Source organism: Homalodisca vitripennis, chromosome 1 (genome assembly GCF_021130785.1).
Source record: "Homalodisca vitripennis isolate AUS2020 chromosome 1, UT_GWSS_2.1, whole genome shotgun sequence".
NCBI lineage: Eukaryota > Metazoa > Arthropoda > Insecta > Hemiptera > Cicadellidae > Homalodisca > Homalodisca vitripennis.
Window position 1 is genome coordinate 88,454,493 of NC_060207.1, and position 27,541 is coordinate 88,482,033.

Consider the following 27,541-nt stretch of genomic DNA (forward strand, 5'->3'; position numbering starts at 1 on the left):
TTACGTATATTGTCTTGTGTGTGTGAATTGAGTTAAATGTTGTAATTGAGGACTGTTTTTAGTCACTTTTTCTTTAGTTTTAATCTTATAGTAATAATCAGTTCTGTGAACAATGAGTGACAACATTGTAAATCACCCGAGTGAATTGGGCAGACAACTGGATGTTGACCTATCAGATGACGATTGGTCTGACGTCTCATCAATTTTCAGTGATAACACTGATGTTGATCCTACCTATAGGCCAACTATCTCGGACTCAGATGACGAAGAAATGCCATTTAGTCAGCTATCTACTTCTCGCGGTAATGCCGCCGCTAGGCCTACTCCCGACAATGACCAACCGGCCTCAGTGAGATCGCGGTTGCAAAATCTTTATCTTTAGAGATATCAATATAATTGTTTTTGTACATACATAAAACTAAATTTAAAAGAATAAAATGTGGGTGCCCATGGTAAAAATTTTTCTTATTTTTGAATTAAAAAATCTTAAAATCTATTTTTTTTTTTTTAACTAAAAATCTATAAACATATATTTTAATGTTGTTAAACAATTTTTTATACTTCAGACTAAACTTTTTCTGTGTGCACAATTTCATTCTGGCCATTTTGGTGTGTAAATACAAGACAATAGCATAAAAAATAGCAAAAATATTAATTTTTTACGAGCAGTATGCAATACAGCTGTTTCTGCTCCGGGGATTCTCTGTAGTTCTTAGATCAAATAGTTTTGGTATGTTTTTCCCACCATCAATATTTTGGTCTGGGGTTCAAAGGGTTAAAACTCATATTTCACAGTAAAACAACAATGCTAAACAAAACACACATTGTTCGGTGTTGTACATGTGTGTCATGTGCTTTGATTGAGTTAAATCTCTTTCAATTAACATATATTTTATTTCTTTGGTAGTACGCAGTGGAAGGTTTTCCGTATGTGAGTTGGTTTTTTTCTTAGTTAAATGCTTTATAACGAAGAGTTTTTTTATCAATATTATTATTTATTGTCCAGAATATTTTATGTTTCTATTTCAATTAATACCCACAACCAGTTTTGCATATATTATTTATTTGTACATTGGTTAAAATTTTATTCAGTCCAAGTAGTGTGAACTAAGAACAGGTTTTATCTAACAGTAGCAAATGAAGAAAATGCATCTGTTATCTTAACAGCTGGCCGTTTGCGGTTAGTTAACAATGAAATGACCTGTATGAACCTGGTCTACTGGCATTGCGGTTAGTTAACAATTAAATGACCTGTATGAACCTGGTTTACTGGCAGTGACTAAGACCTTGGTCAACTTGCCCAGACTGGCAGTAGTAGAAGTAAGGGTAGGTGAGACTAGTTCTGTTTGGTCAAGACAACATCTTCAGGTTAGTTACTCTATATCAAAACAAGTTCAATTGATTTAAATACAAATTTATACTTGACCCATGTACTTTTTTTATTGAATTATTTAGTATTGTTGAAATATTCTTCCCAATATATTTGTTACAAGGTAATAGGGTTATATATATCAGCTGTTTCCTGTATTTACAGTCCTAAACAGCATACCGAGTTGTGAGGTTCACACTTTGCCTTTTCAGAGCTTATGATAATTTTTTATTACACCATACTGTTTATATACATGATACTCAAATCCCACTGACTTCTTAAATGTTCTGATTTCTAAATGCCCTGGCATTATAACCTAATTTTAACCATGAACAATTCAACTAATTCTCACTATGTCCTCCATTAATATTAGAAATAATAACTTCCGTTGATTGCATTTTTCAATTTAATGAATAAACTAGAAGTCCCGTATTGTGGCTCCACTCCAGCTTTGTTGTATTTGGTAGAGGCAAGAGCTCACAGGATTTGACTTGTGACTGAGAGAGGGCTAATTTTTAGTCTAACAGATCAACCCTCTATATGTGCCGACCCAATTAAGTGCTGACTCTATTTACTTGTTATGTTATGTGTTGGTCTTTAGGAAGTTTGCAAGCTTATGTTGAAAGTACATAACAAGTGCATAAAAATTATAAAGTTATATATATATATACTAGCTGTTTCCCGCGGCTTCGCACGCTTTTCGTAAGTTTTGCCCGTGTATGAGCATTTCTGGTTGAAGTAAATTATATTTCCAACCCCGATGTAGATTTTACCTTGATGTCACGATCAAGAAAATATGTCAAAAATGTATTGTACATGCATAATGTATTTTATTACAAAGTGGTCTACCACTCAACCTTTAAGTTCAACCAAAAATTTAGTTTAGACAATTATACATCATAACTTAGCGCCTTCAAATAGTGTTTCACTGTTTAATATACGTATCTATCTCGTAATTGCAGGTTATAATGTGCAGGCGCTTTGAAAACTTTTCTTCATTTTATTCGTTTATATTCACGACATAAGCGAATAATTCAGATAATAACTATCCTATCTTCTAAGTTAGACTAAATTACGGATACATGTGAAATTTGATTGAAATTGGTTCAGTCGTTTTGGAGTTTATTGGCAACATACATCGTGACTCAAGATTTTTATATATATAAGATATATATATATATATATATATATATATATATATATATATGTATGTATATATATATAAAAGATACAGAATAACAAAATAATAATTGCAATCACTTGCTATTACATGTTAAAAAGTTATTAACTGTTTTTGGAGAAACGATTTTTACATTTAGCACTGGATAGCACTCTACTAAACTTACTTAAATAAAAATAAAAATTGTGTTATTTGTACCAGCTGAAACCCTTAAAAATCTGGCAGTCAAACAACTACGGTACTTAAACAGATGAGTTGTATATCATCCAAAAAGAGTCCTTGTTGGTATTTTACATATTTTTGACCTGTATTATGATTAACAAAAAAGATAGCAAATCATAAATAAAACATTAAAGGAAAGACAAAACTATTTTAGTTATCAACAACAATAAAATAATTTGTGTAAAGAGCCACTCCAATATGAAACAAACAAGCTATGCAACGCAAAAATTATCCGTAGTCTAGCAACAGCATTTAAGATAAAATAAAGACAGCGTATGGATATTATTAACCCTTTTAGTGCTGAGGGGTCTGGCGCATTGCCATACCCAAGAGTGCTAAGCATTTTAGTGCATAAATGCAGAGTTTTAGTAAATTCCTTACTATTTCCTTATTTGAGGTCATATCTTATTACTTTTTTTTGTATTGAAGATAAATAAACAGTAAACAGAAATAAATAAAAAAAATACATTTGTACATATTTGGATTGTTATAAAAAAAATTATCTTTATAACATAAATGTTTTTTATAATTGTTTTTCACTTTGGCATACAATTTTAGTAGGTAAACAATTTTATATTATTTTTCTGAGGCTACCATCGGAAAGAGCAACTAAAACTAAACAAATTACATATATTTGATTTTATTTTTACACAACAAATAAGACGTGTGGATTAAAAATATAATATGTTGTTCGCGCGCCAAATTTTGCCCTACATATAGGCCTAATGTTTGAAACGCTCAAGAGAAAAAGTAATACACTTACTATTATTAGCATAAATGCTTTACTAACTTTATTATTATTTATAAAAGAAGAAATTCAAGTACAGTTAACACTTATTTTACCTAAATAATTGTTTTATTCAGTAATAAAACTATAAAAAAGGTGAAGTAGCTCATCATAACCTGCAATGTTCTTATTAGACATTGTAACTTAGTAAAATATAATACACACGGAAAACACAAATGAAAAATGAAGTAATGCAATGATTTGGAATACTAATGAAGTAGTACTTCACAATTTAATGGATAAAATAAGATAAAACAGAGTAAACAAAGCACAGCGTCAGTTCGCTCACAACATAAACATCTGAACTGACCTTTCTATTTCACGTCAATGACGTAAAACAGCTGGTCGTCGGCAATTAAATATACAAATATCGTTACTCTATGGTTTTTGGATGAACTGTCATCGTTTGCAGCCAGTAACTTGCATAAACTGAACCAATATATATAAAAATACACTGCGTCTACGACGTAGACGCTAGCACTTTTCGACATAAACGCAGTGTCTACGACGTAGACGCTATAGCACTAAAAGGGTTAATAGTGCTGTTTTCTAGTTTATCACTATAAAAAATACACTGAGAAATATCAATTGTGGGTGTTATGTAGTTTGCGGTAGAAGTCAACATAAATAACCTTATGAAGAGCAATGGCAGGAAACCAGGTGGCGCACTGATATCACATGGTTATCACTATGAGTGTTAAGTACATGTTTAAATCAGCCACTTAAAAAAAAGCCACTTAAAAAGTAGTTAAATAAGGAAGGTTTAGTACAATTTTTTAATTTCACTAATTTCAATAAGTAAAGAACAATAAGTCTTCAATTGCCTAATTTTAAAAGATGAGTTAGTATTCATTGTCTTGAGTTTGAATACATAAGGTATGTTTTAAAGAAACCGAGATTTCATAGTAATGCGTACAGCGAGTGCTCCAAGTAGTTGGTTTTGACAAGAAATTGCCATTTTCACATCTTCTGTGACCACATTAGTTGGTGAGGTACAGCCACTGAATTATAGAGAGTAAAAACCGAGGTAATTATTAAACTTTGATATGAATGTTGCAAAATTGTTATGGAGACATTTCTTACAAAATCAAGTATATGTGTAGGACTTCATGGGTGTCATGTAGTGTTATGAATGGTTTAACCCTGTTATCATCACAGACATATTAAACACGGATTACAGTGGCCGCTGGGCGGTCAGCTGAGCCTCTGAAGGTTACCGGCTTGACAATGACTGAAAAATGCTGTGATTTTTATCATTAATTTGCTGACATCTGTTAACAGTCATAAATCCACTTCAAGAATAGCTGTATTTAGACAGTAGACTATTTTCTGTTTTGTTCGTCTTTAACTTGTATACATTTATATGTATCATGAAATTTGTATGCCTCTGTTTAATTTTAATGTTAGAAAACCAAAGTAAGTTTAGAGTTTTCTTTAAAATTTTAATTTATGAAGTATATTTGTAATTTTTTACGTGTCACATATAATATATTTCTGTAGACATATTTATCTTGTAAGAATACAGCAACAGTTTTATGGTTATTTATAAATAAGAAAATTTAAGTAAAAAAAAATCAAAATATCATTGATGTTCTTACAGTGTATATGTAGTGTTCAAATGAGATTCACTACTAGTACTTACCTGCGACTCTGCACACAATTTCATGTTTATAACAAACTAAACAGATTCATACTCAATTAATTAGTTAACTAATAAATTTAAAATTCTTAGTTAGTCTAGAGGGATATGGTTTTGTAATATCATCCCCTGAATACAAACAAAGTGACTGTTTATTTGTTATCTAGGTCAATACATATTTAACAACAGTTACTTCTCGCTTCACTTTTGGAGGCACTAAACTTATGGTATACAACCAAGGTATTTATGGTATTGTTGGTTAGGGTTACCTAATGCCAAAAAAAATTTAACTTACTAGCCATCACCATGAGTGGATACTCTGTATATATCATCATTCATTGCTTCAAATAATAATGTTGTTTTGTGTTGACAGGTTCCGGCTACACGCAGATGAACGTTGGTCAGGTCGGCACATCCCTGGGTACCCTGCAGATGTCTGTAGCTTATCGTACAAAGCTGACTATATCTCCTCAGCACACCAAAACATCAGCCATCATGGTCAAAAGTGATCATTTTCCATCTGATAGCAGTCCATCAGACAACAACACTAAAAATTGGTATGGACACTTTCCTTTCATCTTATGATGTATTTATACTGATCATTCTTATTATTAATCTAGTTCCACTAAATGTTTTAAAATTTACAATTAATAGGAATATTCTAATTGTTATTCTTCTTTCTTAATTCTTGATCGTCCTGATTCACCTGTTTGCCAATTGTGTATCAGCTTTTTTATGTTTATATTCATATAGTAATTTATATACATAATATAACTTGTTTATTGTTTAGAGATGTTTAACCCTTTGAGTGCCAAGGGCCGATTTAATCGGCCTAGCAACGTTTCCGCATAGTGCCAAGGGTCGATGTAATCGGCCCGATGGTATTGACAAAAATTGCCAAGGGCCGACTAGATCGGCCTTTCCAATATTGGTCATCCTGTTGCTAAATATTGACGTATGATTTTGTAAAACGTATCAAATTAACCCTTTTAGGACTGCGCATTTTCAGATTTTCTATGCCTAAAAGACCGCCTTGTATTTTTAAAAAGTGTAAGGGTTTGGGGAAAAAATTGTATATTCTAAAGTAGTGGAGATATTTCAATAATTTTTTCAACAATTTTTCTGCATGAAGTGACTAACAATAAGAAAATAGGTTTTACTTTGTGCAAATCAAAAAAAGGTTTGTTAACACCTATAAATAAAAAAAGGGTTTTGAAAAAAAAAATTTTTTGGTTTACAGGAATATTGTGTACTCTAAAAACAATAGAACAGTCCACACATATAGATACATGTATGTACAAGTTATTGCTTAGGAGATTGCAACTTATTTCAATACTTTTCTTCAATAAATGGCTGAGATACGAGGAAAAATAATAATAATGGTAAAAATTAGAAAATAGATAGAAGCAGAAAAAGATAACTTAACGACAGAGAACAGGCCAATTAAGCAGTAATGAAACAATATTTTGTCTCTAACTCAGTTATTTCATGGTCTTATTAAGTTTGAAAGTTCATGAGAACTATTCTAAAACTTACTCATACTAAAAAACTAAAAATAAATTATTTTGCACACAGAAGAAATGTTACAGAACTGCTGACAAGTCTAACAAACATGAGGCACACTCCATGTAAGCCTTTATTACATTTGACACAGGCAGTTCTGGATCTCTTCATCTTGTCTTTTAGTCATTTTGAAGCACGATAATCGTCTAAACACAATGAACAAAACGTAAACAAACTCGGCAGGCCGCGGCTGAGAGCTAGCGCTACCAACTGCGCAATTTATCATTTCCCACTCCTCCGTGGATTAAAATTTTACTAAATTCAAAGACGATTGTGAATGTAGAAACTATCAATAGATGTGGAGTCAAAATTTGGTTGAATCAAAGTTATTAATTATTTTCTTATACCCATAAAACCAAACTACTGATAAATCGTTAGTTGGTATTTTTAGTCTAAAAGACAAACTAACGATATAACGATATATACCTATCAGTAAAATATCAAATTCTAGAGGGGCTGATCAGAAATATACATTGAATTGTAATGGAAAGGCAGTTATGTTCCGTGCAAAAATCTTATCGTCATGTGATGCCGCGCGGCCTGCCGTAATCGGGATTCTCGAGAAAGATAAGATAACAGCGACAACAATACCGATCGCAATACCTGGAAATGCTTGTTGATTGATGAAATGTTAGTTCTGTTACTCAACTACATCGTTTTATGACGTTCTAAGTTCATTGAAAAAAGTTTTAAGCGTTGGGGGCATATAACGGAATCTGACCGTGAAAATACATTAATTCATTCTTAGCCTATATGATAAAATGCACAGTTATTTCATCTGAAGGATTTAGTATAATAGGCCTAATGAAATAAGCCCAAAGTAATTTATTTAAGTCTGTTCATAATAAATAAATAACAGTTGTATAATCTACCTTGATTTAATTTCTTAAAACTTGTAAAATATATTTTACATGAACAAGACTAAGCGTGCATGTTGGTGCAGGTTTTCAGCATTTTGCAGCAATATTAAAAAAAAAATCAAAACTCAGTTATATATAAATGTATTTTTATGAAACTTCGTACATTTATTACAACTAACATGGGGAACATAAAATTGGCACATATACGTAATAAAACAAAAATAAATAAATACTTTTTGTATCTTAAACAAAAAAATGTGGTTTTTTTCGTATTTTTGTTTACACTTATATAAAATTTTTTTTTTATTTATGGTCAAAATATATATATACCAATTTGTAGCCTGTATCTTGCCCTAAATAATAAAGCAAAAAGTCCCATTATGTTAATTTTTATGGAAGGTGTTAATTTTTTAGTAAAATACTGCAGTAACATAAAAATAGTGCTTGGCACTGAGGGGAACGGCCTGTCACAAATGATTGGCACTGGCTGCATGACCTCCACCACTTCGCGTGGCACTCAAAGGGTTAAATAAAGTTAGTTAAAAAAGTCAGTTCCTAGATCAACTTTCCTAATTGAAAATATTGAAACAGGCTTTTTCAGAACTTCTCTAAAATATTAGTGAATGTGTGGTATATTTTCGCTGAAAGCATGAATAAAACCATATTGAAGTTTTTTCGCATATCACGAATTTTTATTGCTTTAGGTTTAATCAAATACTATTTACCCAATATAGCACAACATGTAATAGAGAATGTGATAGAGTGAAGAGTATATAAGATCTTCTACCTATCAAGGATGACGCCTAACTGTAATAAAATGAGTGTGTGTGTGTGTGTGTGTGTGTGTGTGTGCACATGTATTCTTGTTTGGTTAGAGGTTTATTGACTTGGGTTATGAATACTTAGTTAATATGGAACTATGGTAAGTTTCTCGTACCTAAAAAAAACTTATCAGGGAGTATAGTTACTTGTTCTATTTTATTATGAAGCAATTGAAATGGTGTGACTAAGATAAATTATGATACATTGTATGCAAGAAATATTTACAATTAAAAATTGAAACAAGCAATACAAAACCTCTTATATTCATTAGTTTTAAAAGAATGTAATTGAAAACATTCCTTATTAAACATTTTGACTTTTATGAACAGATTTTCTGATTTAAACTTAAGTAACTAAAAAGTTTCAGAAAAATATATTACCATAATTTTTAGAAACATTTAGCCACCAGCACTAAGCTATATTGAGGTTTACCACAGACTAACACAAGGCTCACAGATAGGCCATATGTACTATATTATACAAAGTCGTAACACAATATATTATAGTTATAACTACATTAAACTAAATTTAATTTTTATTTCTGTAATATTGATTAATTACAATTCACAACGAATTTGTAAATAAAGAAGTTGTTTGTCTGCTAAATTTAGTATACTTAATTTAATATCTTGAATAAACAATGAAAAGAAGGCTAACCATGGGTCTAGTGTGGCCACATGTTATGTTCAACAGCTAAGAAACAATGAAATGAAATATTTCTTTATTTGAGGCGAAATTAGGGCCTCATGGCCCTTTCTTACAAAGGGCCTTATAATCTTATGAATGGTGCAGTGTTTTTGGTGCTAGTGGAAAGAGGGGATCCTTTGTGTAAAAATCAGTAGTTTATGCACTACAATTAATTTTTAAATGGACAGAGTAAATAAAAGAAAACTACTGTTTTGCTGAAGTTTCACTAGCCTAGAATACTGAAACAACACTATATTTGGTTGGTTTTAAAACAATTACATACTCCTTTGTTTAAAGTTTGTTATTGACGTTGGAAGCTAGGAAGGATAATAGAATTTCGGACATTTGCCATCATTACATGTTACCAAAATGTATAACGTTTTGAGGATTGAAAAATACCATCTTCTTCAGGTATAAAAGATGTTTAAAAAATTTGGCAAGGGACTGCCTCTAAAACTTAAAATAATTAAGTTATACCTGACGAGCTGTATGAAGTCCAGATGAGAGAATAAATCCAAGCGATGTCACTGCATAGGAACCAAGAGCACAACCACGTCAAAACCGAACTGACTGACAAACTGCTTAATGTCCAGACTGGAGAGATTGAACCCAATCGATGTTATTGCATAGGAACCAAGAGCACAGACACGTCAAAACTGAACTGACAAACTGCTTGATGTCCAGACTGGAGAGATTGAACCCAAACAATGTTATTGCATAGTTGTCTGTTTATTGAATTGTACTGGTTATGTTTATATTACCGTTCCATTGATTAGTACTAAACCATTTAACCCATATCAACCCAAGACCTAGAGAATTTTACAAGCCGCTGACAATTTTCTGGAGTTTCTTGCTGCTCCAATATTGGATCTACGGGCACAGTTAAATTTGCAGGAGAGAGTGAACGAGGTGAAATAAGTAACTTATCAAAGGGTTAATCTATCATATTGGATCCACATCAACAAGGGTAAATAACTTCAGGATGACAAGTGAAAAATGTGATATTAGTTTTAGTTTGTGAATTTGATGTGAATTTAAATTTTTGGGGGATACAAAATTCAATGTTTATATTATTGGTGTCAGTCCAAATTTTGATAAATTTGTAAATGAAATTTAAGCCAGCAAGAGATTGGATGGGTTTTTCATTATGAAATGCTTCTTTAGTCTACCCATGGATGGATTACCTGGTATACACAATTGTACCCCTGATCTGAATTTAATTTCTTCTGGAACTTTGAAAATGAACAATTTGTTAAAGCTGGATAAGGAAGAATGGTGTAGTTGTTAAAATTAGGTATCCATTCATAGAAAAAATGTTCCAAGGGCAGCTGAGCAATAATGTGATCAGACAAGGAGTAGTGTTGGTTTAAAGGGGGTAAATGAAATTGGAAATCAGAAGAGAATGAAAGATTTTTCTTGAGAGATATTGGAGGGAATACTGGAGAAATTGTTAGTGCAATGCAGCTATATAATTCAAATTATTTCTACAGTTTTTATTAGCTCTAGAATGTATTGGAAATGTAATGTTTACTGTATTAATATGAATATTTTAATTTAGTTTTGTGCACCACAGCCGGAAAATTTGTAACACTCAAGTAGGCCTATACAAAAGAATCTTTACTTAAAATTTGCCTCAATAAGGGATTTTATATGTACTGGTAATTTTCATGGTAGCCAAATAAGAAAATGAAATTTGTTTGTAATGTATGATTTTGTATCGGTATAATAACTAGTTTGTGTGTTTTACAGTTCTGATACGAAGATGGCAAACAATGGGCTACCGATGGTGAAATTGCCAGCCTTTGCAGATCGGTGGGACTTGAGATGGAAAGAGCCTGAGCCTGTAGAAATCCCCTTTGCTCACCTCTTACCCAAGCCAAAGTCTAAGCAATCACCACCGACACAGGATGATGGTGAAGATGCAGCTCTTAACGGTAACGAGAGCGTTGATAATGATGGCTCATTCGTGGCGGTCAACGGAAACAAGAACTGCAGTGACAGCGCAGACAGTCAGAATGGCAATGTCACACCAAAAGTTGGGTCATTGGGCTCACAGTATGAGGAGCCATTCAGTATGGATGATGTCGTGCCGGTATGTCGGTTAGGATGCATGATACTAAATATGTACATACTATTTATTTTTGACTCATCTATTTTGTTGGAAATACAAACAAATTAATTCAGTGTTTTTAATTGTTTTATATCTAATGAGCGTCATATTATTATTATAAATTAGTTCCTTTAACATAACTTAAAACATATTTTCAAATCGTCCATTACTACCTTTGTGTAGTAAAAACTTCTCTTTAATTTTATTTGTTGTTATTAATATATCAAGGGCAATCATAAATGTGATAAAACATGTATTTGGCCTATTTTACTATTTAACCCTTAGTGCTTGGAAAGCCATGCTCAGGGCCCACTGCATGTTCTCCCATCAAGTTAGAATTCTCTGCTTATTTATTTTCCTGAGTAGCTCAAAATCTGCTTCACCTGCCTTAATTTCTGATGATCATTCCTTTTACATATATATATATATACACAAATCCTGAGGGAAAGATGCTTTAGTCCCTGCACTTAGTCCTAATCAGATTTGAGGGCTCCTGTTCTCTGATAATATGCTTGGAGCTGAGGAGATATGCTCCTAGAAATCTTTTCCAAATTTGTAGCTATGATAAGGCAATTTATCCATATATGTTTCACTGATTCTTCTGCTTCTCAGCTGAGTCTGCATACATCAGTCTGGCTAAGACCCATCTTCATGAGATGCTTTCTAAGGAGGCCATGTTCTATCAGCATTCCTATAATCTTCCTTATATCATCTTTACTCTGATCTAGGAGAGATGCCTACCCTTTAGCATAAGGAGAGATAAACATTTTTGATTGTCTTAACCCTGAGGTCCTACTCCAATTAATGTATCTTATCCTCTTTTCACAATCTTTTACAAGAGCTTTGCTGTCTCTGGACCCGCAGTCTGGCTCTGGCCCTACCGTACTTTGTTCCTTTTTTTGGCAAGGGTATCCGCAATTTCATTACCATGAATGCCTTCATGGCCCGGTACCCAACCACGTGTAACTATTCTTTTTTTCCAGTTTTATCAGAGCATTCTTGCATTCCCAGACTGCATCGCAACAAACATGCAGGTGTCAAGTTTCTTTAGTGCAGCCTGGCAGTCGGAGAGTATTAAATATTTTGCTCCTTTTGACCTCATTTGTATGGGTCTTCTGGTGCATGATTCTATTGCCAATGCTTGGAAGACCATGGTATGTTTTCCAGTGGTACAACTAGACTAACTCCTGGTCTATATATTACAAATCCCGCCCTAGAGTCAAGGCGCAAACTATCTGTATAAATTTCTGGATTCCTTTAATAGGGTAGGCCTCCTTTTTATTCCATTTCTCCTTTTCTTCAATAGAGACTGTATATGGTTTTTCAAAGCAGTATTTCTTAACCATTGCTTCTGACACGTTGGTTAACATTTCAGCCTCAGGAGATTCCTGAGTTATTTTCATATGGCCTTCTGAGGAGGTATTCTTTATCACCTTTGTGCCTAGAAGCTTAATTGCTGTCTTCATTATCTCCTGCACTTGATGAGTGTATCCCAGGACTGTTTCAAGTGCCAGGGTTGGACAGGAACTCATTACTCCTGCGATGCTTACACAAGCTAGCCTTTGAAGACTTTGTAGCCTCTTGGCAGCTGTTTTTTTTTCTACTTTCAGCCACCACACTAATGCAGCATATGTGACCATTAGTTTTATAATGGTTTCATATATCCAGTAAATAATTTTGGGTTTCAATCCCCATTTCAATCCAGAGTCTTTTATAGGCCCTCAAGGCCTTTGTCGCTTTGGATATTTGTTCTCAATATGAGGGTTCCAAGTCAACCTATCATCCAGACTACACCTAGATATTTGACTTCTTTTGAATGTTTTATCCTGATTCCTTCCAGGACAGGTTGTACTAGCTGAAACTATCTTTTCCTGGGAAAGTTTATTATTATTATTTTTATATATATATATATATATATATTTTAGTGTTAATCCGAAGACATTCCCCATGACACCAGTTGCTTATGAAATTGATTTCTTCTTGAATGAGGCGTTCCAGCGTACCTTTGTTTTTCCCTTTAACCATAAGCACTAGATCGTCAGTGTAACATAGTAGACTTATTCCCCTCTTTTCTGCTTTTATTAGAAGGAGGGGGACAAAACTCCCCCTGGGGACAGCCATTTCGGTCCGTGATATCTGCTTTTTAGGAGGGCCACTATCTACTTGACAGCATTCAGGAGAACTCCAAACCATTCCAGAGTTGCCTCCATGGATTGATATGCTATTTGGTCGAAAGCTCCTTTAATATCCATAAATACACTGACTAGGGCTTCCTTTTCTTTGTAGGAGTCCTCTTCCACTTCCACTAGACTGTGGAGAGCGGTGGTGGTGGACACTTATCTTCTACATACGCATGTTGATATGGACTGAGTATGTGTCTGTAATTCCTAATATGTCTATTAATTATTTTTTCTATAGTTTTTACCATTAAAGAGGTTATGTTTATGGGTCTGTACGATTTGGGTTGAGTTGAATCCCTGTCTTTTTTCCACACAAACACCATAAGTGCCATCCACCAGTTCTTTGGAATGAATCCTAGGGCATAGCTGCTTCGTAATCAGCGCATTTAATAACATTTCCAACCCATCTTGGAGAAGGGCCGGAAAAATTCCATCTGCCCCAGGAGTTTTAAATGGCTTTAAGGATCTTCTTGCCCATTTAATTCTTTCAGGTGTAAAAATTCTTTTTTCCTGCTGTCTGGATTTAGCTACCTCCCGACCAGATCTCTCCCCAACTAGAGAATAAAGATCCTCATTTCGATTCAAAAGACCACCTGGAAGGTGCGTGTTTAAAAGCACCTCCAGTCTCCTTTTTGTTCACTGTAAGGCCTTCATTGGCCTTTTCTAGGGACCTCAGAGGGTTAGAGTGATCTGTTTGGAGTTTAAAATCTGGCAGCCTCCGGTATGTTTTTGCAAAAATTCTTCTAGGTCCTTCTTTTATTTGTTCTAATTTCTTTTTTATATTCGTTTAGGACATATAGATGAGAGATCCAGTCATCTGCCCATTTGCCCATTTCAATAATTTTTGGGTTTTGTTTCCAAGTGTTTCTAACCTCCAAGTCCACCAAGGCACATCTTTCTTTAGCCTGTTTTGTCTGAGGGAGCAGTTCTTCTCATAGGCCTTAAGGATACAACTACTTAAGCTGACCTCAAGTTCTTTTTTCAAGATTCAAGATATTGTTTATTTGTCTTTAAACATATATAAATGCAATTGACATCGTCAGAATATTCATATAACTAGCCAATACCAAATTCCTTAATTTCTTGTATACAAAATTGTTCAATAAGCCTATAATAAAATAAATAAATAATTAAAAACTAATTTACAACTACAATAAATAAGTTCATAACATAACAACAATAAATAGAATATATAAGAAGTAATAACATAGAATAAAACAAATAACAACTCAACAAATTTGTAACGGTGGCGTCAAGATTGAAACAGGACAAATGCTCATCAAAAGGCTTTGTCCAATGAGAAATAATAAATAAACTTTAAAAGAAACAAGAAAGATAAAAACAGTAGACTAAAATTTTATTTCACTAGTGCCACAGGACAAATACTCGTCAATTGAATAAATGGCTTTGTCCTTCAACCAACTACTAATAGAAGTTTTAAACTTGACAATACTAACTCTCCATGCGTTATCAGGCAAGTTGTTGAAAAGTTTAGTTTCCATGCATAAATGACTTTTCTTAGTTTTTTTCTAGCCTAAAATTTACCATATCTAGCTTGCCTTTGTTCCTTGTATTATAATTATGTATATTTTGTTTGAGCTGATATGTTTCTAAATTTTCTTTACATTTTAATAAACATGAATATATATACATACTTGGCAGAGTCATAATTTGCAATTCTTTGAAAAGGGGCTTGCAAGAAGTTCTGTCAGGTAAACCTTTAATAACTCTTAGCGCCTTTTTTGCCATATAAAAGCTTTTTGAGCAGCGCTACTATTTCCCCATAACAAAATTCCATACATTAAAAGTGAATTAAAGAAGGCATAATAGGCTGTCATGAGCATATCCATGCTAACACAGAATCTTAATTTTCTAAGTAAGTAGATGACTCTTGCCAATTTTTTACACATCATTTGCACATGTACATCCCAGCTTAGCTTACTATCCAAATATATTCCTAAAAGTTTTACAGGGTTAAAATTTAAATCATCATAATTATTATTATCAAGAGAGAAACATATATTCACTGTTTTATCACGGTTTACAACTAGAGAATTAGATCTGAACCATTCATTTGCATCATCTAGCAGCCTCCTACGATTTATCAATAACTGGTCTATTTTTTCATTGCTACTCACTAGGGTGGTGTCATCAGCATATAGTACAGAAAAACATGGTATATTGTGTGCAAAGTCATTCACAGCCACTACAAACAGAAAAAGCCCTAACACTGAACCTTGTGGTACCCCTATTGTAACATTTTTAAGATCCGATTTGTCTCTATCTTGTACTACCATTTGTTTTCTAGAGATATGATGAAAAGAGCTTCAATTCCTCATGTGGAATACAATCAAAAGCTTTATCTTAATTAAGATAAATCTATCAAGGTAGCTGAACAAATCATTTTATTTTCAAAAGCCATCTAAAACATCCAAAACCACTGACTCCACAGCTTGAATTGTATTACGGCTAGGTATAAAACCAAACTGTTCTTTACAAATGTACCCCTTGTTTAACATATAAAAATATAATTGATTCTTAATGCAGTACTCAAATACCTTGCTAAAAATTGGAACCAATGATATAGGACGATAACTAGCAGGATTAGACTTGTCACCCTTCTTATAGATAGGGGTGACTTTAACAACTTTCAAAACTCTTGGAAAAATACCTTGCTGAAGCATAATATTGTATAAGTATACTAAGGGTTTCAATATAAATAGAATTACTTCCTTTAAGATCTTATTTGAAAATTCATATATGTCTTCACAAGAAGAAGAACTCAACTCTTTTACACATTTTAAGACATCATATTCTGTAATGTTGCGCCATCTAAAATTACAAGATATGTTATTATGACTAGATATAAGGTACTGATTTAAAAAATTTAAAGCTCTGGTCTCATCATTTATGACATTATTATTCAAAAGATAAGCAGCATCGGTAAAATAATTAAGTTGTTTTGATTCAATATTATTTGTTTCACCTCCTTTACCATTTTGACAAGTTTCAGCTGTAATAATGTTCCATGCTCCTTTACACTTGTTATTAGACTTTTCAATGTAGTTATTGTTTGCTGCTATTTTTGCCTGCTTTATTTTAAATCTATATGATCTTTTTGCCACCATATAGTCATTCTTAAACCTATTTTTCTCTAAATCACTATTGCATTTCAGAAACCTATCATACAACAACAACAATATCTCTCTTGATTTTTTAAGTTCAGGAGTAAACCATTTGACTTTTTGTTCTCTTTTTAAGGATGTAGACTTAATTTCTCTAACATTACAACAATAATTATAAGTATCTGATACTATTTTTATAAAATAACTAAATGCTTCATCTACATTACTAAAAGAACTTGGCTCTAACCAATCCAATAATTCAAGATGATTTTTAAATACAGCAATTGCACATGGTTTTACATTCCTAATACTACGATACATAACTTCTTTTTCATTGGTTAACAAGGTTTTATTATTAAATGTAGCAATAACACTAGAATGGTCTGACAGATGAGCTTGAAAGACTTCGCAATTAGTTCTATTTGGCAACTCATTAGTTATGATGTTATCTAAGCAGGCATTTTTTCTTGTGTTTTGTTTATTTAGGCAATACTTTTTTCTGGTAAGGTTCTATTTCCTCCAACATTGTAGCTAGAGATGTCCTCGGTATCCCCTCCAAATTGGTGGATTTTGGAACCCTGTGGGTCACGTTCACCTCAACTCCTGCCTCTATGTCGAACCTAATGGGGTGGTGGTGTCCGATAGTGAGGCTTCCTGTGAAACACGTCACCTTTCTATGTTTATGTTTTTGGGTCCTTTAGATAAAGTTATATCCAGAACTTCTTGTCTTTCTCTAATAATAAATGAGGGACTAGATCCTCTATTTTCTAGAACTAAGTCATTCGAGAAAAAAAAAACTGCTCCTCACCTATTGGGGTTGATGTTGGTGCTGCCGCAGAAGGTGTGGTGAATGTTGCAGTCACAGCTGAGGATGAGGCGTGCCCCTCTTTCTCCACAGAGCTGCAGTAGCCTGTGTATTTCCACTGGTGGGTAGTGTGTTGACAGCTTGGGGAAGTAATCTGAGGCAATATTAACCTCTTTATCCCCTTTTTGTGAGGCTACATTCACAGACTCCGCCACCATGTTCCTTGTAGCTAGCTAATGACCATGGTCAACTTTATTTACAAATTATAATTGCATTATAACATAATACAAAATATAAATGTCAAAAATTGTGAAGTTAGGATTAATTATAAATATAATAATAATTTTAGTGTTAGAAAGTAAAAACTACATTGTGTAGCTTAGAGTGAAGAAAAGTATTTATATAAGTGTAATAAATATAAAAAACAAGTATAGTATAAAATGTAGAAATTTAATCTATTAATTCAGTTAATAAAGTTAAAAAATGTATCTACACTGAGTTTCATTATTGAGAATTAATTCAATATTAGAGAAACATATATGCACCTTACGAACAATAAAAAGGTGTAGTGCAATATAAGCTGAAAAAATAAACCAATATTGAATGTCTTGCAGTACAATGTTATCCGTTTCTTGCCACCTGGTACTGATAGATTGCTACACATGGCACAGTCTTTCTTCTGTTCCCTTTCATAAGGAATATGAAGTTTCCCATTAAGCCTTTCATCTTCATCAGAACTAGCGGGTCTCCCTCTCTTTCTCAGATTTCTTGTTCCTCTTATGAATTTTGTATCAAACTTTTTCTAAACTGGAGCTGGCATATTGCTCTCATCCCAGGGGGCCTGTTGCTGTTGTATAATATAAAGGCATTCACAACACCCACCTTCAACAACCAAAAGAAAATTTTGCGCCACCACTTAATTGTTTTCTTTGTAAATGTATCTGAAGCTAAAATAATCTACAATATCGACACCTCCCATCGATTCGTTGTACCTGCAGACAACACCTCTTCAACTTTATTTTTAACTGTTCATCTCACTTCTTCCGTAGATGAATCATAGAGACTACTTATCATAAGAACTCTCCGTTTGTATTTCCACTGTAAGATACTAATCTTATCATCTTTCCTGTAAACAGTGATAGCCCCTTTTACAATTTTCTTCTTTTTCTTTACATCTACGGCTAAACCCTTCCTGTTCCTAACAATGGTTCCTATTAGATGCACCTTTTCTTTAATTAGCTCTGTGGCAAGTTCAACACTAGAATAACACCTGTCATAAAACACAAACTTCTATGCTTCCATATGTGTTTTTAAGACTTTCTAACAATGTTAGCGCGACTCTTGTCATCAGCAAATCAGGATTATTGACAAGAAATTTAGTTGTAGCTGCCCCCAGTAAGGTGGAAGAGCACAAATGTAACCATTTGCAGAATCAATGAGGATGAACATTTTAATTCCCAACTTTTGGGGCTCGCCCTAGCATACTTTAAACATTATCTTTCCTTTGAAGCCTACTGTGCTTTCATTGATACTAATTTTGTTTCCAGGACAGTATACTCTCTAACTTGTTTTCCAAATATTAAACCACATATCTTACCTTGGAAGAAAGTGAAAAAACACCTAAAGAATTTGGATCCGTTGGAGAGCACAAATGTAGTACTTATTGCTGAAAACATTTTTGAAAAATGGCTGGGAATCTAGCCAGTCATTTGAGAAATGATCTAGTTCTGGTTTTAGATATAACCCCATGATTACTCCTAGGAATGCTTACAATTCTAGAAGTGTTGTATTCTTTCAATACTGCCACATTGATTTTTTTGTTTTTATAAGAAAACTCCTCAAAACTTATTATCTCTCCGCTCACGCCACTCGTCGATTGTGGTGGAGTGATCTGGTGCAGATTTTCTTCTCTATTTTCGGAAATTTCTAGGTCTATGTTAAGTTCGGGTACCAAGGAATCATCTAAGCTAACTAACATTACTTTCGTGGTCACTGTAGAAGAAATTGTCAACGTTCATCTCTTGTTCTCCATTTTGCTCAGATTCACATCCATTGAAATGGTCAAAATCACCATCACTATCTTCAGACTTGAGGGTTTCAATAATTCATCATATCCCCTCAGAACCTAGGTCACTACTATCAACCATGATGACACATTTATTATTAAAATAACATTAGTAAATATATAAAATTAGCTGTTATATCATTAGCAGTTAGCAGTAGAAGCACGTTGTACTACACAAGGCTTCAGAATGAAACTAAGGTAATAGGAAATAATGTGAACTACTGATTTACATAGTTGCAACATTTCCCAATAGAAAGCAGCGATTTTGAACCCTATAGGTCGAGGAATTAATTTTGTATTTCAAATAATAGCAACGTAGTTCAGTGGGTCTTGAGTGTGGCCATACTAGCTTTGTTCATGACAAACCGACCTGTGAGTGCTCTTCTCAAACGAAATGTACGACCTACACAGCTACAACGATGTGTTGTCACATGCATGGCCAGCCAACCTACCGGGTGTTCTCTGTTATTTCCTTTTGCCCAAACAGTAATTCCTTTTGATTTGAGTAGAGTCTGTTCAAGAATGTGTGGACTACCGGTGTTGTAAAAATTACAAATATGCCCATTTACAGCACTCACAGCAAAACAATTTGACTATGCCAAATTAGGATCTAATTCATGAAACTCAATGATACGAAAACAAAATTCCACTCTCATGTCCGGATCATCTTCAAGAAGATTATGGACTAGGTGTCTTTTGTACAATTTCATTTTGTTTTTATGAATTATTCTCTGTACTGAAGACTTTCGAACACCAGTTTCAAGTTCAACCTTCCTTAGTGATTTCGGTTTACCTAGAGAGCGGAGCATTGATGCGCATACTAGTACTTCTCTTTCCTCATTTGATCTTCTAGAGTACTTTTTTACGACACTTCCAGTCTCTAACCAAAGATTTTTTTCCACATAGTTAATGTTGGATTGCTAGGGGGTTCAACTCCTGGGTAGGCAATCTGAAATTATCTAATTGCTTCTGTAATGTTGCCAAAAGCAATAGCCCACGCAAAACGCTTCACTTTTTGTTCAACATTAACACCCATTTCTCTCTAACTTCAATATTAGTAAATCTCTAATGGAGGAGGTTAGGTTGTTTTTATAGCACAAGCAATTTCTTCAATCAAACAGCTGTTTTCAACAATGAGTGTTATTAAACAGCTGTTCTTTAAAACTGCAATGCAGTAATCAAATCAGGTAGTTTCAAGAAATGAATTTTTGTAGGAAGCAAAATGGTAAAATTTTCAATATGTTCAGTGCGTAAATGGGCAAGTAATATAAAATCGAACTTTTAAACCTCTTCGTGGGGCACCTGGTACATTATGTCATATAAAAAAGGGATTTTGATGTAGGCCTATGATATAAATATTGATTAATAAGGTTATAGTATAATAATAAAGTACACATCATGCATTTAATAGCACGATGAAGTATGATCGAAATTTAGTGGCAGAACAAGAAATACTGCGGGGCAGCTCTTGGCACTACCTGAATATATCTCAGGTCTTATGGGTAAATGTAGTGTTTTCGTCCACCCCCTCTTTGGCTTGAAAAATCTTGCAGACCTGAGGTATCGAGTTTGCACTGCCGATTGTAGAGTCTACACTCTATTTCGGGGAACAAGAGTGGTGAAAAATGGAAATGGTGATTGAAGGCAGAAATGTGACTTATTTGTAAATTGTTATAGGTAGTGCCCTTTGCTGGACCGTTAGATGAAATTGAGCTGGGCTTGTTCTTCAGACGTTGTCAACGTCCACCACCACTGAAGTCGTTCACAGAGATTGACAAGCCAGAGGTTTACAGCGAAGACAGGGAGGACATCAGCGAGGAACTGGAATCATTGGAGACCAACGTACTAGAGTGTAATGATATCATCAGTTCCTTGTGTGATGGAGAAAATAACAACTAACCTACCTTACCCTTCCTCTTTTTGCCCAGACTGATCCTTAGTTTACCGCTGTCATTGTGATATGTTTTCTTGTAAACCAGTTTTGAAATTACCTAAAGTTGGCATTCTGCAGAGTATCTGCAATTCAATTTTTATCTATAAGATTTTGTAGACATGGTTTTTATTTTGTTTCCAATTTATTCAAATCCGATTGTTGTGATACAATAAAATGTTGTGTATGGCTACTCACATGTCAACGAGTTGGTTGCTCAGATATTTTAACTTTTAGTTTCATTTATCAAACTAAACATATCAGTGCAGTGCACTATGAAATAATTTTTTCAAATTTTTATTGGTTAATGTGAATTTGTTGCAGTATGGTGAAATGTATAATTTTCGTAACAAGTATCAGAAGTTCTTGTTTAGCTTTATAGTAATGCAATCAAATCTAAAATTTGTAAAAACAGTTGAAACAAGTTCATTAAGTTATAATAACAATACAACAGTAACTACAAAGTTGTCAGAACTGAGATCCATGTTTCAGTTTGGGACGGATTGGGGAATTCTAAGTTTGGCTGTTGTCATCAGAGAGGCATCATTTGGCCACTTTTACACTAGTCCGCTTAGTGGCGCCGCTGTGTTGTGCTACTAGGACTGCCGGTGGTGCAGCATCAAAATTCAGTTGTCGGGCCCAATGCTTGTCAAGACTACTATATTGTCATCACGTTAAACTTCTAAATTGGATTTTCCCTGTACATTGTTGTCAGCTTAATAAGCAATGCCATAGCTCACACTGTTGTCTCTATCTTTGTCACTGCATATATGCATTATGAATTGCCCAAAATCTCATAAAATCAGTAGTAATGCTGGCCACCCTACCCTAGTCATAGTCAATTTAATTCAGTATCACAACATTTTTTAAGGCTGCGCCTCTCAGCGGCCTAGTTTAATAGCGTCCATGCATAGACACAATACGAGGACACAAAATATTCTACTTAATTTTAAAACTACTTGTTAACCCACTGGCTACATATTGCCCGTCATCAGTTACCATCAGCGTAATTACTAATATCGGGTGCAGCATGTCATGCTAAGTTCGTAATTTTGGAGTCAAAACATATCCTTGATATTGCCTATTTTGGCATTTGCCTATACTGTTATATTGGTCTGTTAAAATATAACTTGTTGGTGATTTTTGAAGCTGGTTGACTCAAAATTGATTGTTTGTTTTAATTAGTTGCTGTCTGAATTCTGAAATGACTTTGCTGTAAGATCATTTCTTTTCTTAAGAGTTTTAGTAACTTTGTGAAGAACATACTCAATGAAGTAAAAAGTGTGTGATTGTAACTTTAATAATGAATTTTGATTGAAAGTAGTAGTGGAAGTAAGAGGTATTTCTTGGCAATGAAGAAATTTTAGAAAATTATGTGACAAGGCCTAACTTTCACACTTTGGAGTGGCTAAGGCAAGCTAAATGATCCATAATAATTTTATAATTAATTGATATTAATAATTTTATTTTTAGTGATAGATCTGGTATAAATCCAACTGTTGCTAGGCAACTAAATACTTAAAATATAATATAATAGAAAAATAACATTTTAACATGTTATATTATGGTCATTTAATATTTTTAATTAACCCTAAGCACTAACACGATTTCTATTACAAAATTAAAAATTAATTCAGTACCTGAGAATAAAATATTTAAATTTTAATTGGTAGTCAGTGGGTTAATGTTTTTCTGTGACATAAAATTCCAGTACACTATTACATTACAAAAAATGCTGATGACACAGTCCAGTCCAAATATGGGTACCCAATCAAATGAGTGTGTCTCTGATTTAATCCTCTTTCAGAAGAGATATAATGAAGAAATAACTTTGCGTCAAGAGTGGGCAGGAGTTGTCATAGTAAAGTGAACAAACACAAATATTTAAAAGTATCTTAGTGTGAGCCTTATCATATGTTTACTACTATAAATGTATAGTAGTACAAACTATAACATGTTGAATTTCCCTATACAGTTAGCCGCACTCGATCGCACAGGAGTTAAAATCAGAGCATCAGTCTTTGTGACAGTTTATGATCAGTTACAGAATCTGTTGGATTGTTTTTCAACAGAAGCTTTAAATAGTACTTTTTTTAACAAGAAAGAATGTGGTTTTATTAGTATTGTGTACTTTCTCATAGAAGTATATCCTAATAGTTGTAGTTTTATTTGCTCAACGACAGTTATACACAACATGTAGTCTTATGTTTCATTTTATTACAAAAAAATATGGTGCTAGTCTATTATCCTATTATCATAGAAACGGTAAAATGTTCTCTCATATAAAAAAAAAATTGTTCAGTGTAAAACATGCGTACAAAACCATTTTAAAGAATTGATATGATCATAATAAAGTTTTTATTATCTATCGAAGTATTTCAAATCATGTATAAGTTGATTTTAATCCATGCATGTCATGACAGGATAGTAAGTAACGAAGCTTAATAGATCCACATAAGTACAGAAGAGAAAGTAAAATTATTTTGATGTGTTTTTTAACACTTATCTTAACACATGAAGAGGAATCTACATTGGCAAAATATTGACAATGCATTGTCAAGTTCTGTTTATTGTCCAAGTAGACAACTGTCCAAAAATGTGTGATGCATTCTGTAATAGTTTTGAATGACAATTTTCTCATTTTAAATTCTCTTCCTAATTTGTAAAAGAAAATTAGACTCGAAAAATAGGACTTGAAACTTTACCGTTTTCAAATAAGTTTTACTAACAGTTAATTGACAATTTCTATGAGACACTGAAGAGTGAAACCAGTTTAGGAACTAAAGCTTTTTACTGTTCAGTGTCTTCTTAATTTTGATATTGGGTTCATGAGATTTAAATTTGGCCAATGATAAAATAAAAGTGAGTTACCTTAACTAACTGTAGATATTAATATTGTGATAAAACCATGTCTATTGTATTTTGAATCTATTTATTTATGTATATTGTTTTACGTATCCATTGTAAAAAATATAAACTTGTTTTTGTCTTTTTGACATAAACTAAATTTTATATTTCATGTTTGTACATTTCATATTTATATTCATCAAACCTTTAAGGTTCGTAAAGTACTTAGTAACTTTAAGTGTAGTGTAAGTCTCTGTCTCATACTTCCCATGTAATTTATGTTTTTGGAGTTTAGCACAAAAGCGTGTGAAATTAAAACTTTGCCATTTGTTGTATATGAAGAATCATAAGTAATTTTAACAGTATTAAAAATATTTTCACAAATCACAGGGATTGCATAAAATATTTTTTTGGTTGCTTTACCAAATTGTAATTCACTGAATATTTTATAGATGTTACTAACAGTGTTAAACAATAAATAGCAGCAAAACAACAAATATTTTATCAGATGTGGTTATTGTTTTGGAACACACAATTATTTTGTATAACCGTGCTAAATAAGATACATTATTGATTAGATTTTATATGATTAGTTGTTTCATTACGTTATTTACATTATAAATGATAAATAAAAATTTAATTTTTTTTCTATTTAACTAAATGCATAGTACTAAAAGTAGAAGTTTTAATTGTAATGAAATCTTGTGTAAAATTTATTGATAAAAATAGTTACACTTGCTTTGTACAATTACGAAGCATTGGTCTTAAGACCAATGAACGACATTTTTTTTGTGCCATATAATCCTGTTATATTATTTTGAATTTATTAATTAATTTGGTGAAATATTAGTTGATTTTGTTGCTGTTTAATGAAGCGATGTAAAATGATGAATATTGTGATCCAGACATGTACCACATTAGAATAAAATGCTTCAGGGAAAACTGTAAATCTGTTAATATTAAATTATTTTTATAAAACTATTGTTTTCTTATTAATACTTTTATTTTAAAACCCACAGTTATTTAATATGTTTAGTAATTTTGGAGTAATATGGTTTGGTTGGGCTTATCATTTTGCTAAACATTGGATTTGTATAACAGTAAATACATATACTGCATGCATAAAAACCATTGGTTTAAGTGATTTTTATTGTTTTAATTTATATTTTTTGTAATAAACATTTAGTTTAAAATATTTTGCATATATAGTTAACATAACATATAAATGATTATCTATTTCAGCAATGATAAATTTTAAATCAGAAGCAAAGAAAATTATTGATATTGGCTGTAAATAAAATCTTGTTTTTACGTGAAGTCTACAGGTGTTCTGTGAAACATCTATCATGAGACTGTTGTGTCATACTAAAGGTTTCAGCTCAGCTTCTAACATTCCAGTCTTCAGTTCATGTTTTTGTTTGGTTACATTAGCTATATGCTGAGTAATATCAATTAATCTTATCCTAATTATAAAATATTGAAGGTTTCATTCCTACAGAGATAATAATATATGTCAATTATCCAACAAAAGAATTACAATTTACACTTATTGTTTACCATCAATATTTTATAGGAATAAACAAATTTATTGTAGTCATCAATTCACTGTTATGCAAACAACTTGTATATTGAAATTTAGTAGAATTTGTATGTGTGCCGGATACAAGAATTACAGTATTGTAATTGTGCATTGACATTGTCAGTAGAGAATGTTGTTATAAACAATAATAAAATATCAGCTGTTAAAATTACAGGAGCTATTATTGTGTCTTAGTCTATATTGATTTATAAATTGCAACAATTATAGAAGCAGTTAACATTCAGCTTGTAATATAAGATACTCAGGATAAATGACAAATATATTTCATTGTACACATTGTCATAGACTTATCCTGTAGTAGACGTTATTAGTGTTGATGATTTTGTAATTATCATTATCAATTGCTCCGTCTTAATTTTTTCTTGAAAGCCAAGATTTTTTATAAAGGTGGTGCAGTCAGCCTTTTGTTCTTGATTAAAAAAACTTTTATTAGATAGAACAAGGGGATTTGTTTAGATCATTCCATGTTTTACACAATGTATACATATATAAATATTACTTGAAGGAAGGAACATGGTTTTATTAATAAAAATGTAATTCTCTGAAATCATAATTCATTAAAAAAATGCCTCTCACTGAAGTCATAATTCACTGTATAAAATTCCAGTATAAAAATATCAAACTAGAATCCTTTTTAAGCATTTTATTGTACAAACATGTTTTTGGTCTTAACCTTTTGCGCTTGAATGGCCAGTGTAGATGAGCGCAATACTTTCATTGACACCTAGGCGGCTTGATTTGTTGTTTGTCTTTCCAGATCAGAATTATTTTTCAATACCCTCCGTGTTATATGCATAGTAATTTAAAATGTTTAAAGAAGAAATTAAAAATTTGTTTTTAATGAATTTTTTTATACAAAGATAAACATACATTTGGGGGATTTAACTCTTTTACGTATATTGTTAACAAAGATAAATATAATTTTCTAGGTTTCTATCACTTTAGTGTATAGGTCATTTGTCTTATTTGAACAGTCAATGTTTAGAGAATTATAAACTGATATAAAATTTACTGCTTTACTTAAAAATTACTTTAAAATAAAGCTGTTCGATAGGTTTCAGCAGTCACCATTCATTATAAAACAAAGAGAATAGAACATAACTTTTTTTAGTGGCCAATGGTGTTGGCCTTATGAGCTACAGATTTATTATATCTTGACCAATACAGCTGGACATATGAGCTGAGATAACTTTATAGCAAAATTTAATCCGCACTTCCAACAAAATGGCAGTGGCCATACAAGCTCCAAGGACAAATTATAACAACTGCCTTCAAGTGTATGGAGTTAAACCATCTTCATTGTACATTCGAATAACCTCCAAAATAAATATAATTAAATATAATCATTTTGAAATTTTAAACAGTTGTTAAATCTATAGTGACAAAGTTGTAATTTTGATTAGTTTTCTTTATTTAGTATAAAAATATTCACATTCTTATCATCAGCTATTTTTACTGAGGACTGGTTGTAAAATTCCTACCTTAAATACCCATCTCATGGTGTAACCAAAAAATATTGTTCTACTTTTCATATCTTCAGAAAAGATATCCTAAGAGGTTGTAACCTTACAAAAAATGTACCCAAAAAATATTGATTGCACCACCTTGAACTGACAGTTTAGAATTTATGATTTAAAATCTCTTGTAATAGTAAATTTTATTTTTGGTATCATGTGTTTATTAACAAAGAAGTAAAAAGAGTTGGGTTGGTAGTTACAGGACCAAGGAACACAATTTGGATGAAGTTAAA

At 32.5% G+C, this 27,541-nt stretch overlaps 1 protein-coding gene across 1 annotated transcript in view; it reads left to right on the forward strand.

Annotated features, from left to right (window-relative positions):
* LOC124369009 (autophagy-related protein 13 homolog) overlaps positions 1-25,172 on the forward strand; it is a 62,443-nt gene extending 37,271 nt beyond the window's left edge. The window contains exons 5-7 of the mRNA XM_046826680.1: positions 5,571-5,754; positions 10,879-11,221; positions 21,092-25,172. Coding sequence (XP_046682636.1) covers positions 5,571-5,754; positions 10,879-11,221; positions 21,092-21,313 — 749 coding nt within the window. The 3' untranslated portion in view covers positions 21,314-25,172. The remainder of the gene's footprint in view (positions 1-5,570; positions 5,755-10,878; positions 11,222-21,091) is intronic.
* The last annotated feature ends 2,369 nt before the right edge of the window (positions 25,173-27,541 follow it).